The following is an 18,107-nucleotide window of genomic DNA, read 5'->3' as shown; positions in this document are numbered from 1 at the left end:
TTCAGACGGTCTTTGCTGAGCTTTTATTACCACCTCCGGCCACCTTGGCAGCCACCACTCACCACCACTGACCACCTTCCACTTCCAACATCAGATCCCAACCATCCACGACCACCATGGACCACCGCAACAGCCACCACGAACCCTTTTTCCACCCCTAGCCACAAACATACAATTACAACCATTTCATGCGACCATCTTTCAACCACCGCAACAGCCACCTCCATCCATCGCGGGAGCCACCCATAACCACCACTAACATCCTCCCACTTCCAAATTCACAACCCAACCTCCCATAACCACCATTGACCGCCGTGGAAGCCACCACGACCTCCCCTATACCCCCTGTCCATTGACATCAACAAACAATAACCATAAATCAACCCATCTTCAACTCCACCTTATAACCACCGCTGGCCACCGTGGACCTCACCTACGACCACCACATCAGCCAATCATCAGCAGCCCAAACCGCCATCCACCGACAACCACCACGGCGGCACCAACCAGCAGCAGCAGCCCGCATTTCTTCCCATTTGAAGCCCTCGCGCGCCTCCCCTGTGCTCTTTGCCGGCCAACCGGGAACCGACTCAACCCACCGGCAGGCACACACTCAATTTCTCTCCTTTTTGTGAAGTTCTCGCTACCAGTCATAGCCACCACCAGCCGGGCTACCGGCACGCAACACGCAATCCAACATCTCGCATCAATTCTGTGCACTCTACCGGTAGCCCTTCTGCCGGCTAGCCGGCATACAACGCACACCCATTTAATTCTTCCCCTTTCTTTAATGGGCTCGCTACCGGTGCGCAGGCTAGCGGACGGCTGGCCTGCAGAAGTCCCCTGCGCAAATCCCTGTTTCAAAGTTTGAATGTCGATGTCTTGGTTTTGTTTTGTCGATGTTTTTGTTATTAACATTATTAGAATTATTATTATTATTATTATTATGAGATTATTATTATTATTATTATTATTATTATTATTATTATTATTATTATTATTATTATTATTATTATTATTATTATTATTATTATTATTATTATTATTATTATTATTATTATTATTGTTATTAGATTAAATACTAGTATATAAGGACACCTTATATTAGACACTACACAATTTTTACCTTAGAAATTAGAATAGCTTATAGTATTTTCCTCTCTCAATATTATAGAACCCTAATATTTCTCCTCTCTCAATTTTCTTCTTATTAAAGTTGTAATCTTTCCTTAATTAGACTTTAATTACTCATCTAATTAGTGTAGATGTAGTTCTAGTCTTATTTATTTGGGTTGTATTTTGAAGATTTGAAGAAATTCATTCTTCCATTATTATCCAAGCCTGTTCATTTCCTCTTAGTTGGTATAATTCTCATCTTTTGTTTACATTTACTTCATTAGTTTACATCTTTTATGTTGGTTAATTGTTATTCACTCAAAGTTACAATCTTTATCATGTATACCATGCTTGTTTGTATTTTGTTGGAAATTGTTGTTAATTTCTCACCCATGAACATGAGTGAGTAGTCTTAACTAAGGTCATGGGGGATCTTGGGTGATTAAAAGGGGTGAATTTGGGTTGTTAACCCTTTGAATTGGGTAATTAATCGGTCTTACTCTTGTGCATTTGAAGTGCTCGATGAATTGTTTGAACGAACGTTTGAGTCTTTAATTAGCATGTTTAACTTATCTTGGTGCATTTTGCTATTGGGTGGTTTTAGAAGTGTTTAATGAGGTGCTTAAATGAAAGTTGGAGCTTTCTTAGACATATTTGATCCAGTTTGGTGCCTATTGCTATTAGATAGTCTTTATGCATATTTGTGATGAGTTTGTCTCAACTAAGTGAAAGCTTGTTTGTAAATCCTTACTCCCATGCCTATGAAATGTTTGATGGATTGCTTAAATGAAAGTTTGAGTCTTTTATTATCATGTTTAGTCTATCCTAGGTCGAAAGACAATGGAAGGCCTATATAGCATGGTCGAGACGAGTTTTTCATACTAAGTAATTGCTTGTTGGTTAGCTCTAATTGACTAAAAAATTAGGATCAATCATAGGCCCTTATCATTACCCATTTCTTGTTAACAATCTTTTCTCCCCCGACTTACCCAAGTGAACCCAAAGACCTTAGCTTTCATTCATTTGATTAGAAGCAATTTTCATTTAGCTTAATTTTATATCTTATTTGCATCTTAGTTTACAAATTATCAATCTTATTTTTATTTGACTAAAATAGGACTTAAACCGACCAAGTATCTAACCCCCGCCATCTTTGTGTTCAACCCCGATTAAATACTACTTTTTAATTGGGTTTTATAAATTGTTTTTGGTACCGGAAGTGACGGCAAAACCGGTCATCAAAATGGCGCCGCTGCCAGCGATGGCGTTAGGTTATACATAGTTTAATTGTGTCTTAGCTTTAGTATTTATTTGTGTTTGTTTTGTTTGCCTAGTTTGTTTGTTAACTGTACAGGGAAGTGTGTTATTGCCTCTCCCTAGTGCCTAAAATCACTAAGAGACTAACGGTTTGTCAAGTGTATGCCTAGAAGGAACGGAAGTTCTTTTCTTAGTGATCCCGAACCGGAGAGGCTCTTTAGGGCTTTGAGAACAAGGACACTATCAAGGGTTCGAAGTATATCTACGGCTACCCCGAACCAAGCAAGTTCATCACACCAACCTCTTCTTGAAACAACAAATTTTTAACCAACAACCAACACAATAGATTATTTCTTAGAAAATCCCTTTCACAACATAGAAAACCCTTTCCATAATCATCAATTACCAAATACACCACCTAAAATACAACCCCCGAATCCACCACCACCAATGGCTTTACGTGACCATAACCGTCCTAACCACAATGATGCTCGTGACCCAATTAATTTCGGCACCTTGGCTCCCAACAACTTTGAGATGCACCCCGCCCAAGTGGGGTTGATTGAAAAAGATTTGTTTGGGGGACACATTGAAGAAGATGCTCATGGTCACCTACGAAAGTTCAAGAGAAAGGTCTCTATGATGAAGAAGAACGGGATATCCGAAGACACTCTAAGGATGATGTTGTTCCCATTCTCCTTGACGGGTAAGGCGGACTGGTGGTTGAATGTTCACCCTCCGGACACATTCACAACTTGGGACGCTTTAGCCAAGGCATTCATGGCCAAATACTATCCATCATCCAAGACCGCCATGCTTCGAAATGAAATCCATACTTTCCAACAAGAGGATGGAGAATCTTTGGGTGAAGCATGAGATAGATATCAAGACCTTATCGCTAGTTGCCCTCACCATGGGATTCTGGATTGGTATGTCACACAAACCTTCTTCCAAACCTTGTTGCAAAGAAAAAAAGAAATGGTGAATGCCTCCACGGGAGGAGGATTCGATCATTTGGGTGATGAGGAGGGCACTACTCTAATCAAGAAAATGGTAGACTCCGAGGCAAACTATTGCATAAGAGTGAATGTCTTGAGAAGAAGTAGGCACCCTCCTGAATTCTTAGTGAATGTGGAGACCAATGCTAAGCTTGATATGCTCACCAAGAAGCTTGAAGAGTTGAGTAAGAAGAAGCAAGTGAACCAATTTAATCAAACTACCACTTCTCATGGACCATCCATGGAGGAAGTGAATCAAACATCAACATGTGAGTCATGTGGAGGGATGGGTCACACTTATGAAGTATGTGCAAATAACCATTACAACAACTTTTATGGGAACAATGTGCAAGAGGTGAATGCTTTCCAAGAATTTAACAATTTCTCCAACCGTCCACCTAGGCCCTCATTCAACCACAACCAAGGATCCAACCAAAACTTTGCCAACCAATCTCAAGCATACCAAGATTATGGATGTAACCAAGGGAACCAAGGTAATCAAAACTTTTATCAAGGAAACCAAGGTAATCAAGCCAACCAAGGATTTGGTCAAGGGTTCAACCAAGGATACAACAATATTCAAAGGTACAACCAAGGGCAAAACCAAGGGTACCAAGGGAACAACCAAAATTCCAACTTTCGAGATCAAGGATATGGCTTTCCTCCTCCAATTTCCAACCAACCTTTCAACCAAGAGCCACCAACCCAAGCAAGTAATATCATGGGAGATGATATTTATGACAACTTAGTGAAGTTGATAGGGGATTTGGCAAGTAATACCCAACAACAAATCAGGAGTCTTGAAGCTAAAGTGGCTTCCCAAGCTCTCATGAGTTCTCAAAAACCACCGGGTGTATTTCTAAGACAAGGGCAAAATCCAAGGACCCTATGAAGGCAAAGGAAGTTAATGCTATCATGGTTGGAGTTGAAGAGGAAAAAGAAGAGTCATTTGATTTGCTAAGTCAAGAGAAGTTATCATACACTACTCCCTTTTCCATGGTTATGGAAACATTCCAAGAAGTTGACTATGAGCCCGAAAAAGAGAGCATGGGAGGCTATGTGCTTGAGCAAGTAATGACAATTCATGGTACAAGCTTGGATGTTGAAATTGACCCGGGTAAGGGAGAGATGGTTATGACTACACCAACCACTATGAGTGAAAAATTTGTGCTTGAAGAAATTGTGGAAGCACCAAATGTGATGGTTTAAGTTGAGAAGAACCAGGAAGAAGAGATGGTGATGGTAGAAGAACACTCTTTGGCCAAGCAAGAAGGAGAAAATGACACTTCAAGGTATGAAAAATTTATGGACTTGGTAAAAAAAATGGAAACCTCCAATCCACCTTTGGTGGATATGCCTCATTACTCCGAATTCCTTGAAGAAGTCATTTCTCGAAGAGTGGACATTAGTGGACATGAGCTTGATTCCTCAAGTGAGGAGTGCAATGTGGTCAAGTCTAAAGAAATCTCCGTTAAACTTGATGACCCCGGGAGTTTCTCAATTCCATGTACCGTTGGTGACCAAAAGGTGGATAGTGCTTTGTGTGACTTAGGGGCACGTGTGAGTGTCATACCACTTGCCCTTGTGAAGACGTTGAATATTTCAAGCTTAACCCGCACTTCCAATACAATCAAGCTTGCCGACGGGACAATCGAGTCTCCGAATGTGATTCTATAGGATATCATGGTTCAAATTGGTAAGCTTTTAATTCCTACCGATTTTGTTGTGTTGGACATCCCTATGGGAAGACGCTCTCGTATCATTCTTGGTAGGCCATTTTTGGCCACGGTAGGAGCTATCATAGACGTCAAAGAGGGACTATTGTCATTCAAAGTTGGTAAGGAAAAAGTTGAATTTAAGCTACCACATGCTTCAAAGAAAACCGTGGTTCAAAACATGTTTGCCGTCGAAACTTTAGAACTCCACCAGAATGAAGATGAGAACATGGAACTATTGATTGCTTGTGAGCCAAAAGTTGATGATGAATCTCCGGCTAAGTTCCTTGAAGAAGAAGTGAATGCTAAAAATAAGTGTGGGGAAAAGAGCAAGACTTGGGAAACCGAGTTCAATTCTAGCACCAATGCCCCTCCAAATTCAAAACCGGGAATTGAAAAGAAGAAGCCAAAAATATGGAGGAATAGATCGAAAGGAAAGAGGGTATGTGACCCTAGTGTTGACAAAGACAAGAAGATGTTTGAGGAAGAGGTGAACCGAAAATGGCAAGAAGTTCAACATGCCATGTGTAGGTTACATGATGTGATGACAAGGGTGAAAGGCTCTTGTTTTTTTGGTAGTGAAATGGTGGAAGGTTGGTGGGATCTAGAGATATTGATCCCGGTTGAATGAAGTCTTTGAATGAAGAGGTTTGGTGGAGTTACTTAAGAACCACCGCAATGTATATATTCTCTTTCTCTTTAATTAAATTTTTACCGCATTTTGCATTTAGTGACATGATTCGAAAAGGAGCTAATCTAAATTAGCTCTCTTTGCATTCATAATTTCATATATTATAGTTGCATCATATTTCAATTTCGCATATAGAATAGATCATGCATTGCATACCTATTTGAAAATCACAAAAAAAAATTGAAAAAATTGAAAATTTTCAAAAACATGTATTTCATTTCAGAATTTCCTCCACACATTTATTTCCATTGGAATTATATAAATAAATAAATGTGGGGAGGACATTCCATCATTTAAAAATACAAAAACATGTAATTTATTTTCAAATATTCAAAAAATCCAAAAACATGTTCTTTAATTTCGAAAAATTCAAAAACCACCAAAAATATGTTGTTTATTTTCCCTATTCTCTCCCTATACTTTGTTCCATTGAGGACAATGTAAATTTCAAGTGTGGGGAGGGAAATATCCACTTTGTGAATATTGTTTATATTTGTGCATATACATTTATACTTGTTAATTTGAGAAAATTATAAAAAAATGCCTAAAAATTGAAAAACAAATTCAAAAAGATCCAAAATATTGCATTCTATATATATATATATATACTCCCTCCGGCTTGCTGTTTTCTTCCCATTTCATTATAATACTCCTCACATATATTAGAGAAACGGGAAGAAAATTGAAAGCCAGAGGGAGTATATGTTTGGCTAACCTTTGGCATATGCATTGACCATTTGAGGTAAAAAGGAGCTAGAAGACCGCTTGGTAAACTCGTTCTAATCTCTTACTCCTTTACCGTTCTTTCTTTATATATCTTGCATATTTGAAGGAGGATGGGAATTTTTGTGCCTTGGATGTTCCCCTTGGGAACGTTTGGATTGTTGGTGTTGATGTGTTGCTAGGATTAGTTAAACTTGTTGCACGTTTCAATTCATGTTTGTTTAAATTCCGCATGCATTGTGTCTTGTATATATTTGTTTGTGCTTGATTTGCGTTTGCATTGAGTTTGTGAAAACATGTTTTCGAAAAAATGTGGTCTAGGGAGGGATTATGATACCCCAATGATGAGTTATGTCTTGACCGTGCCTTCCCCCTCCCCATGGCTCGCACCCGGGTCACATGGTTACCATATGGAAAAAGGGCATGTCCACCAAGTTTTGGCCGCCTTGTGAGACCGAGAGGACCATAGGCTAGACCTAGACCTCGACCTAACTACTCAATCGTGAGGATTAGAGCCTCCTAGGATCGGTACATTCATACCCGACCCCCACTTAGGATTGTGAGTAGGTCTCCTCGCGAGACGTGTTATGTCTAGACGCATAGTGTGTCATTCCGTCCTTAGACCGTGAGTAGCTTTCCTTTTATGCACATCTTATGAAACGAATTTGTTCACATATTCTTGAACCTCACATAGCCTAAATAAGCCTTGTTTCGACCCTTGCATTGGTTCCTCTTTTGATTCACCCCTTTTGAGCCTTAGCCTATTTCACTTGGCATAACCACAAAATGAACTACATCCTATAAACGACGTTCCTTGATCAAGAATGAGTCATGTTTATAGTAGTGAGCTAGGTGGTGTCTTGGGTCCTATTGGGTCGGAGTATTGGTTTTTTTTGGCATTTGCACATAAATGAATAAGAGGTATTAATGTTGAAATGAAAAACAAAATAGAAAAGTGAAAAAATTGTGAAAAATCCAAAAAGGTTAGTTTGTGATTGTAAATATTTGTTCTAGAAAGAAAGAAAGAGCAAGCAACACCCCATACTCATCATTTTTGGGGGTAGAAAAAGTCGTTGCTAGAATAAGAGGTCTTATGATGTTTTTCCAAGTGAGTCGGGTTTACACAATTTTTGCATGAATTTGGGATACAAATTCTTTGTTAGGGTGTAGACGTTATTCATTGTGTTCAAATAAGGGCCGAGTTGAAAGGTTTGTATAAGGGTTCTAACATTTTTCCAATTTGAGTCGGGTTTATGCAATTTTTGCATAGTCTTGGATAATCAATTCTATGTTACGGTATAGACGTGTCTCATGTATTGCAATAAGAGATGGAAAAAGCGGTATTTTGGCTATTCGTGATTTGAACCTCACGTAACCAAATGTTGCTTGCAACAATCTCGTTTCGTCCTTCTCCTTAACCCCGATACAACCCTTTTCTCATATTATGTGCATTTTCCCCTTTTTGCATCTCACTTGGTCATATGATTGTCTAACACTCTAGATTGCGGACATGTTCTCACGAGTCGTAGTAGTTGAGTGTTTCGAGCACTTTTTGTACACATAAAAACACCCGTTCTTTAAATGAGTGACGAGTGAAATCCGTGATGTTGTCGATGGTCTAAGTCCCCTTAGCTGTGGGTCTCTTTTAGTTAAATCTTGCGCGTGTCGTGTCATTCTTGGAGGACTAGCCTTGCTTCCCCTTTTCCCCGCCTTAGAATGTGTTTCTTTGGCTTTTGTGAACATATTTGGGTTGATTGTGCCACGTTTAGGGAGTTGGCACTGTGACACCCCCATACTCCAAGTGCCTTACCAGGACCACTCAGGTATAGGAACGTCACCATCTCGGTTACCCGAGACAATGATAATCATCAGACAATAAAGAAACATACTTAAATAGTAAATAACGTTTAACGTCATTACATGCCAAAAACCAAAACTGATAAAGAGATACAAGTTCTCCAAAACCGTCTACTATCAAAATACTATAAAACTATCAGACACAGCGGAAGACGTCTAAACTGCATCGTGTTGACTCCTCCCCGTTATCCCATACGCATCAGCTCATACCTGCTCAATAACTGCTCACCACCCCCGAATGGATTACCACCGTTTTTAAAACATTTAAATGGGGTCGGTACTAATTATACAAAACAAGATACAATACAACAATTACCAAACAGCACAATCGTCACATCAAACCCCGGTCTCCATGAACAATCTCCACGTAACTGACTACACACTAAAGTGTGTAGCCCTGCCAGAGTACCCATCGCAACAGATACTCCACACCGCCAGTGGGGGACCGCGGCCGTACCCACCAAATCCCCTCTCATCTCCATTGAGCGATAAACCCACGTCCATTAATGTGCATATCCCTTCTGTGGCGGGTTCCACAGAAGGCGAATCATGGGTGTGAAGCCACTCCCGCAAGTGACTCCACTCAGCCAGGGACACGCCCCGAAGAACACAGACAGATACACAATCAATCAACAATATACAGCCAACAACCGTCAAAATCAACCAACAATATAATTAACCAATAATCACAACAACAATCACCACACATTATGTAGCCAATACTGAGTAGGGAAACCCTACCTGAACTAAGCCATCACAAGAGCGTCACAAGCAGCTAATCAAAATGCTCTTCTACGAAATCTCCTCCTATAAACACATATACAATCATGAAATTACTACTAAGCCAATCAAACACCCAAACCCCCAAATTACCCAATTAGGGTTTTGAACAAACTCAACGAATCACTATAAAAATTATACAAGAATCTTACCCTTGACGCGACGAACTTAATGGTGTAAAGAATAAGACGATCCGACGATCCTAACCCTTGAGATTTGTTAACAACGCGAATAAGGAGAACAACGTAACTCTTTTTCTCTCTTGAATTGTTTTAGAAAAGTGAAAACTGATTAAGAAAGGTGGCGGAATCCTTTTATATTAATCACGCGTTATTAATAAAACCCGACTAAAATAACCCGTAAGACTCACTTACTCGATCGAGTAAGTAACTTACTCGATCGAGTTCCCCTTACTCGATCGAGTGCCACACATACTCGATCGAGTACCCATCAGACAGACTACTGTTTCGTATAAAAACATACTTACTCGTCAGAGTAAGCCCCACTCGATAGAGTAGCCATATACATAGAATACCGTAGTATTACAGTCTTCCCTCTTTAAAAGGAACTTCGTCCCCGAAGTTCAACCCATACTAAAAAACAAACAAACATACTAAATTGATCAAGACACAACAACACGAATAAGAACTCAAAACAAAACTCCAACCTACCAAACATGAACTCGTAACACCAACTCCACCAACTATTCCTACCTCCATAACATGGCTCACGATATCGTATCAACTCCATTATATCTCTCTCGACACTAACTCCATACACTACCAACTACCGTCCACAAACGCTGCTAGATCCGTAATATATCATCCACTAGCCAATTCAATATCAAGACACTCATAGACATCAAACGGAATGTTACATTCTACCACCCTAAAAAGGAACTTCGTCCTCGAAGTTTACTCACACTCATAACCTCATCCTCCAACTGTCAACACTATAGAACTCATATACATCATCATCCAACTGTCAACACTATCGAAATATTCTCACACTCCTAAGCATCACACTACTACAAGCACGGCCATGGCCTTTTAACAATATCAACCACAAAACAAATCCATCATTTATGCTACACTAACACTCTACTTCCCATTATATTACAACATGCACAACCATGAAACTCTGTTTTATCGCATCCTACTCCTCTTAAGACAAATGTTACGTCCTCGTAACTCACTAATACTAAATCCTTAGCTATATCATCTCAATATCCTCATCACCACCGCATGTCAAAGATAACCGCCTATAACCTCATTTCTATAACCATCCCTATTTCCAAGGCTCTCTTACTTAAACAGTTCTCATACTTCAATTCATTCTGCACTCCATCTAACCAATACCACAAAATCTTTAGCATAACCAACACTCCAACTCTTCCACATTACCGCAACACAACATACCTCTCTATATAAAACACCTATCGCCAAAAGCCTAACTCACGATCCACACTTGTTACGTACACTCACACTAGATCCTCAAATTCTTTTCTTTCATTACTGCAAAACTCATACATAACTTAACATGACACTAATTCCTAACACCTTACACTCATTGTCTCAACAAAAGATTATAAACCACTTGCAGCTCTCAGATCAGTACGACACATGTTCCACTATTCACTTGCCATTACTATGTCTACAAATGCCTCATCTTAAAACAAGATCAAAATTACTATAACAACCACTCACACTGTGTCCCATTAACAGAATATTGCTATACCATGCTGGCAGCAAAAACATACACAACTCCCTCCCATATCATACTCTACCCTCACACCCAAGCTGAAACTGGTAAGAAACATCAATAAACAAAACAACAGTCTACATGTCCAACCGAAAATCACAAGGAACAACAGCAAACAAAATAACAATCTAGGTATAGCTGGTATGTACTTTCGAAAACTCGTATCATAATCACCCCGCCTACTCCACCACAACCGGTGACGGCATCGCAACACCGCCACCAACAGCCGCACCGCAGCGCAAAAACACCTGTATCACAACACGAAGTATCGTGCCTGGATCACCACCCGAGGCAAAACAACCACATCGATAGACATCACAACCACATACAATTCCCATTAACACTGACTCGGTATAACTTTCCGGACAAGATAATTTACTCAAAACGGCTTTACTAGATCATAATACAACATATTATACGGAATAAACATACAAGAATCTCATGCATATCATCCATACCTTTTCACGGAATAAACATGTATCACCAATACACATACGATTTTAACTATCCATGCTAGATCAATCAAATTATTACCTTTTGAACCTCATTCCATTAGATTGTCGTACCCAACATATATCACAAGCATTCATATAACAACTTTATAACTATCACACCATACCGCTTCTCGTGAGGTCAGAACCTCACACAAACATTTATACACATCATAGACCCATAATCACATCCAACTAGTCAATCCTGATCACGTAAGTTACCACTCGATAAAGGTTACTTATCCCCCCAGCTTAACTCATATGCCCCTCATAACATATTTCCCCATACGCATAACCATCACCTCATGCCAAGTATAACCATACCATTACTACTCAACTACTAGCAACCGCCTCCTATAGCCATATGCCCATATCTTATACTTCCTCACAACCATACCTATCAATCTGGTCTCTAAAAAATCAACCTCTTTAAAATGGCTATATTTCCTACTCATCATCGCCCTTAACCACTAGTGACAACACCTCAACACCACCATTGTTCAGACATAAAGCCTCTTACACTCATCTCTAAACATCACGGTTTCTTTCCAATCTTTGGTTAACATCCCAAATAACGAACATCAAATCCATCAACCAAAATTACCTCAACATTATTCCCAATACTATCCTTATTTGTATCGTCATCTAACTCTCCACCAAAAATCTCGTATCGTGCAAATACTCCACCAACTTCATACTCCCTTAATTCCTCGAAACTCATGATTAATCATGTTGTCCTGAAACTTCTGTAAAACCATTAACTCACTTACTCTTGATAGTATCATACATCTCGACGGTTCCATACTTTTATATCATATAACTCCGGTGAACATTTTTCTCAGCTTACTTTTATCCTTCTTTTCTCTTTATACTCAGCAATACCATTTAATAGCTCAACTCCTTATTACTTCTACCTAACCCCTTTAGTGCTCCAATTACCTTCTCATCGCTTCAAAACTCAAATCCCATTATTTCATATCGATATCATCTCACTCTTTCTTACCATGGATCTTCTCTTATTACACTATCACTCACACTTGCCACTAATCTATCCATAAAATCAACGCTCACTGTTCAAACAATTGCATCTCCTTTGTACATCTCTAGAAATCAAAATTCATTTCATACCGTTAATTGCCCAAGGAAATCACACAGTATTTTCACCTCTTAATAAACCAAATCTCCCAAACTCACTCACTATCTACAAATCCACCTCGCGACATGTCTCCACAAAGTTCACTATATACCACTCTTCTCAACCCCCTTTAAAACGAACTTTCACTATATATATTCTTAACTCACACGACTCCTAACCATCTCCCTCCATAATTCTTTACACAACTCAAGTTGCCACTATCCACATCCTTACTTTCAATCCTTTCATTCTCATGTTCCTTAGACTCACATCATCCCTTCCCCATATTCACTTACTTTCACGTTACTCAACACACAATTTTATCACTCATCTCATCACATAAAACATGCTCTATGTCTCAATTAAGCCATAACGATCTTCCTTTTCTTTTTCCACTATCTATCACAACCACATATAACTCATGTCTTCCCACCGAACTCATACTCATCATAGGTGACACTCCTTACATCATAAGATTGGATAACTTACATATCAGGACCAATACATACGTAAAACAATGCATAAAGAAACAATATAACAACTTTGAATTAAACATAATATGCAACGAAGTAAAAAGGTAAGCATATGACTCAAAAAAGGGGTCACTAGATCGAGTACAGACTATTCGATCGAGTGAATAGCCTATTCGATCGAGTAGGTGAAAGTCGGAGACACGTATAAAAAATTACCAGGGTTACTCGATCGAGTAAGGGTTACTCGATCGAGTAACAAGAGGTGCACTCGATCGAGTAATGGCCACTCGATCGAGTACCCTACGCATTTCTCAGCACTGTCCAATTTTCGTAAAATGATCATAACTCACTCGTTTCTTAGTCGATTTGGGCATGTGACCTATCGTTGGAATCGTAACAGAACAAGCTATCACCTCCAATTGGAATCAAATCAAAATCATATATACATCTCATGTTACAACAGTTTAAAGGCAACCTCTCTATAATCATAAACACAACTACTTGATTTTATTTCCAAACAACTTAACCGACAACAAGGTAAACAAAAACAACTCAATACTCATAAGACCAGTATCCCTAACCACATGTTACTATTTACAAAAGCCAAACAACAACTTCCATCATGCGTATACATTATTCAACTTACCACTCATGTAATGCCCACATGCTTTTATTCTATAACCTTACATAAAAACAATGACAATATATATAACATAAAATTCCCATTCATGTGTTACTAACATATCAACATTATAAAAATCCACTTCAGTCATATAAACATGCTTAAATCATGAAATCATATTTTTAAGCAACATTGACCATCATCCATCATACACTTTATCTAACGCATGCCTATAGTATACAGCTTTATTGTATAACTTTACGGAACAAAATCATGTATAACCATATCACATCGCCTAATTTCATGTTACTAAGTTTGCCACATTATAAATAATTCATCCTGCAATACATTATTCATCACATATTCATATATAAACTACTTCCTTTTTCCACCACATCATCCATCATTCTCATATACTTTTCCAACAATTCCAACCAACATTGTAAACCAACTATCATTCAACATGATTTCAACCAACAACATACAAAATCACATTGATTCATGCCACACATCACTATATAGGTACACAATTCATAAAATAAACACATAGCGATCCCGACTCATATCCCATGGTGACCCGGTTCAAAATTGTAGGGCGAGTTCGCGACTTTAGGACGTCTCCGAAGTCTTTGTATTAGCTCCTACAACTTCTACCCGGGTTCATTTTATTTTGACACCCTATGTTCATTAGATTCATTGGTTACAGGTTTCAAGATCGTCGCTCTGATACCACATTGTGACACCCCCATACTCCAAGTGCCTTACCAGGACCACTCAGGTATAGGAACGTCACCATCTCGGTTACGCGAGGCAATGATAATCATCAGTCAATAAAGAAACATACTTAAATAGTAAATAACGTTTAACGTGATTACATGCCAAAAACCAAAACTGATAAAGAGATACAAGTTCTCCAAAACTGTATACTGTCAAAAGACTATAAAACTATCAGACAAAGCGGAAGACTTCTAAACTGCATCGTGGTGACTCCTCCCCATTATCCCATACGCATTAGCTCATACCTGCTTAATAACTGCTCACCACCCCCGAATGGATCACCACTGTTTTTAAAACATTTAAACGGGGTCAGTACTAATTACACAAAACAAGATACAATACAACAATGACCAAACAGCACAATCGTCACATCAAACCCCGGTCTTCATGAACAATCTCTACGTAACTGACTACACACTAAAGTGTGTAGCCCTGCCAGAGTACCCATCGCAACAGATACTCCACACCGCCAGTGGGGGACCGCAGCCGTACCCACCAAATCTCCGCTCATCTCCATCGAGCAATAAACCCACGTCCATTAATGTGCACATCCCTTCTGTGGCGGGTTCCACAGAAGGCGACATGGGCGTGAAGCCACTCCCACAAGTGACTCCACTCAGCCAGGGACACGCCTCGAAGACAGACAGACAGATACACAATCAATCAACAATATATAGCCAACAACCGTCAAAATCAACCAACAATATAATTAACCAATAATCACAACAACAATCACCACACATTATGTAGCCAATACTGAGTAGGGAAACCCTACCTGAACAAAGCCATCACAAGACCAACACAAGCAGCTAATCAAAATGCTCTTCTACGAAATCTCCTCCTATAAACACATATACAATCATGCAATTACTACTAAGCCAATCAACACCCAAAACCCCCAAATTACCCAATTAGGGTTTTGAACAAACTCAACGAATCCCTATAAACATTATACAAGAATCTTACCCTTGATGCGACGAACTCAACGGTGTAAAGAATAAGACGATCTGACGATCCTAGCTCTTGGGATTTGTTAACAACGCGAAAAAGGAGAACAACGTAACTCTTTTTCTCTCCTGAATTGTTTTAGAAAAGTAAAAACTGATTAAGAAAGGTCGCGGAAATCCTTTTATATTAATCACGCGTTATTAACAAAACCCGGCTAAAATAACCCAGAAGACTCACTTACTCTATCGAGTAAGTAACTTACTCGATCGAGTGCCCCTTACTCGATCGAGTGCCACACATACTCGATCGAGTACCCATCAGACAAACTACTGTTTCGTATAAAAACATATTCACTCGTCAGAGTAAGCCCCACTCGATAGAGTACCCATATACATAGAAAACCGTAGTATTACAGGCACCTCGTTGAGGTTTTGAGACGGTTTCACCTAACCTAGACCTTTCAATTTTGAAGCAAAACGGCCGCTTAGATGAGGAAAGTGGTTTGACTTTTCGATTGATGCATCTTATGATTGATTACGTGCTTAATGTTGGGTGTGTCAAAAGTTTTCCGCAAGCCCCTACTTCCCTTGCATCGGAATGCATACGTCATTGTGTTTCGGTGTGAGTTGAAGGGAAGGAGCAGGCCCGTTAATTGCCTTTCATCAAATATTATTAGTTTATCTAGTCCTTTTATATTACGGGTCTTAGTTTAATTTAATGAGCTTACTCGAGGACGAGTAAGGTTTAAGTGTGGGGAGATTTAATAAGTAGCATTTTAGTCGTATTTTACCCCGCATTTATACCTTATTCCGACTTGATTTTGTGTCCTTAAATGTCTAAAAAGCTTATTTAATTACTAATTTATAATAATTAGTCATATTAGTTTATAATTAATAATTAATTGTATTTATGTATAATATTAGTATTATTATTATTATATTAATTTAATGTGAATGCAAGACGGGAAAGTGAGGCGGAAGAGCAAGACGGGATTATGAGAAGAAATGGCGGAGGTGAAAATAGGCTAAATCATGGAAAAATAAACTAAGTAAAGGAGCAGCTGCTAATTTCAGACAGTCTTTGCTGAGCTTTTACTACCACCTCCGGCCACCTTGGCAGCCACCACTCACCACCACTGACCACCTTCCACTTCCAACATTACATCCCAACTATCCACGACCACCATGGACCACCACAATAGCCACCACGAACCCTTCCTCCACCCCTAGCCACAAACATACAATTACAACCATTTCATGCGACCATCTTTCAACCACCGCAACAGCCACCTCCATCCACCATGGGCGCCACCCATAACCACCACTAACATCCTCCCAATTCCAACTTCAAAACCCAACCTCCCATAACCACCATTGACCACCGCGGAAGCCACCACGACCTCCCATATACCTCTTGTCCATCGACATCAACAAACAACAACCATAAATCAACCCATCTTCAACTGCACCTTCTAACCACATTCGGCCACCGTGGACCTCACCTACGACCACCACATCAGCCCATCATAGCCAGCCCAGAACCGCCATCCACCAACAACCACCACGGCGGCACCAACCAGCAGCACCAGCCCGCATTTCTTCCCATTTAAGGCCCTCGCGCGCCTCCCCTGTGCTCTTTGCCGGCCAACCGGCAACCGAATCAACCCACCGGCAGGCACACACTCAATTTCTCTCCTTTTTGTGAAGTTCTTGCTACCGGTCATAGCCACCGGCAGCCGGGCTACCGGCACGCAACACGCAATCCAGCATCTCGCATCAATTCTATGCACTCTACCGGTAGCCCTTCTGCCGGCTAGCCGGCATACAACGCACACCCATTTAGTTCTTCCCCTTTCTTTAATGGGCTTGCTACCGGTGCCCAGGCCGGCGGCCGGCTGGCCTGCAGAAGTCCCCTGCGCAAATCCCTGTTTCAAAGTTTGAATGTCGATGTCTTGGTTTTGTTTTGTCGATGTTTTTGTTATTAACATTATTAGAATTATTATTATTATTATTATTAGATTATTATTATTATTATAATTATTATTATTATTATTATTATTAGTAATATTATTAGATTAAATACTAGTATATAAGGACACCTTATATTAGACACTACACAATTTTTACCTTAGAAATTAGAATAGCTTATAGTATTCTCCTCTCTCAATATTATAGAACCCTAATAGAAATTAGTGATGATTTGATGCAATAGAAGCAAGAATCCATCTCCAACAAAGTTTCAGATATGATCTCTTCTTATGGCTGGCGAGCTTACATACGCAAGTCTAAATGACCCGCGGAATCCTCAGGTCGAGAGGGACATGGGGTATACTTTGACTTTCGCCTTGTCCAAGCCTCAATCAAAGTGGGGGATCTGTAGATACCCGTATCCGTCGATATTGGAATTTACAGAAACCGCGACAAAACACCTGATGATGATAGGACACATGTTTACTTACATCAGTCGTTAGCGGATATCCTTTAGTGATGCGGGACAAGCGTTATTTGACGATCTTATAATTTAAATGAAATTTAAATTATTTTGAAATAAATGAAATTTCATCGGTTTTTATATTTTCAAGTTTATTTAAAATTTAAGCTTTTATAATTTATTTAAAAAATAAATTATTGTTCAAAGTTTTTATTTTAATTTATTTGAAATAAGATATGTGACAGTTTTATTTTATCGCTTTATTTTTAATTTGAAAAGTTAATTTCAAAGCGGTTTTTAACGAGTTTTTTAAACGGTTTAAAGCTCGTTTTA

At 39.4% G+C, this 18,107-nt stretch overlaps 1 protein-coding gene and 1 non-coding gene across 2 annotated transcripts; one reads left to right on the top strand and one right to left on the bottom strand.

The window, feature by feature from the left end:
- Window positions 1-3,186: 3,186 nt before the first annotated feature.
- On the bottom strand, window positions 3,187-3,293 carry LOC141635329 (small nucleolar RNA R71). Its single transcript, XR_012540026.1, has one exon. It is a non-coding gene; the product is annotated as a small nucleolar RNA R71 (small nucleolar RNA).
- Window positions 3,294-4,694: 1,401 nt separating this feature from the next.
- On the top strand, window positions 4,695-5,048 carry LOC141632396 (uncharacterized). Its single transcript, XM_074444947.1, has one exon. It carries the CDS (start codon window positions 4,695-4,697, stop codon window positions 5,046-5,048), a length of 354 nt encoding a protein of 117 aa, XP_074301048.1.
- The last annotated feature ends 13,059 nt before the right edge of the window (window positions 5,049-18,107 follow it).

This window comes from Silene latifolia, chromosome Y, assembly GCF_048544455.1.
Source record: "Silene latifolia isolate original U9 population chromosome Y, ASM4854445v1, whole genome shotgun sequence".
In the NCBI taxonomy this organism is placed as follows: Eukaryota; Viridiplantae; Streptophyta; class Magnoliopsida; order Caryophyllales; family Caryophyllaceae; genus Silene; species Silene latifolia.
Note: the sequence above shows the minus strand (reverse complement) of the source record. Positions and strands in the feature narration are given on the sequence as shown.

Coding starts and splice junctions, on each gene's coding strand:
- LOC141632396 (XM_074444947.1), top strand. CDS start 4,695: ATGGAAACCTCCAATCCACCTTTGGTGGATATGCCTCATTACTCCGAA.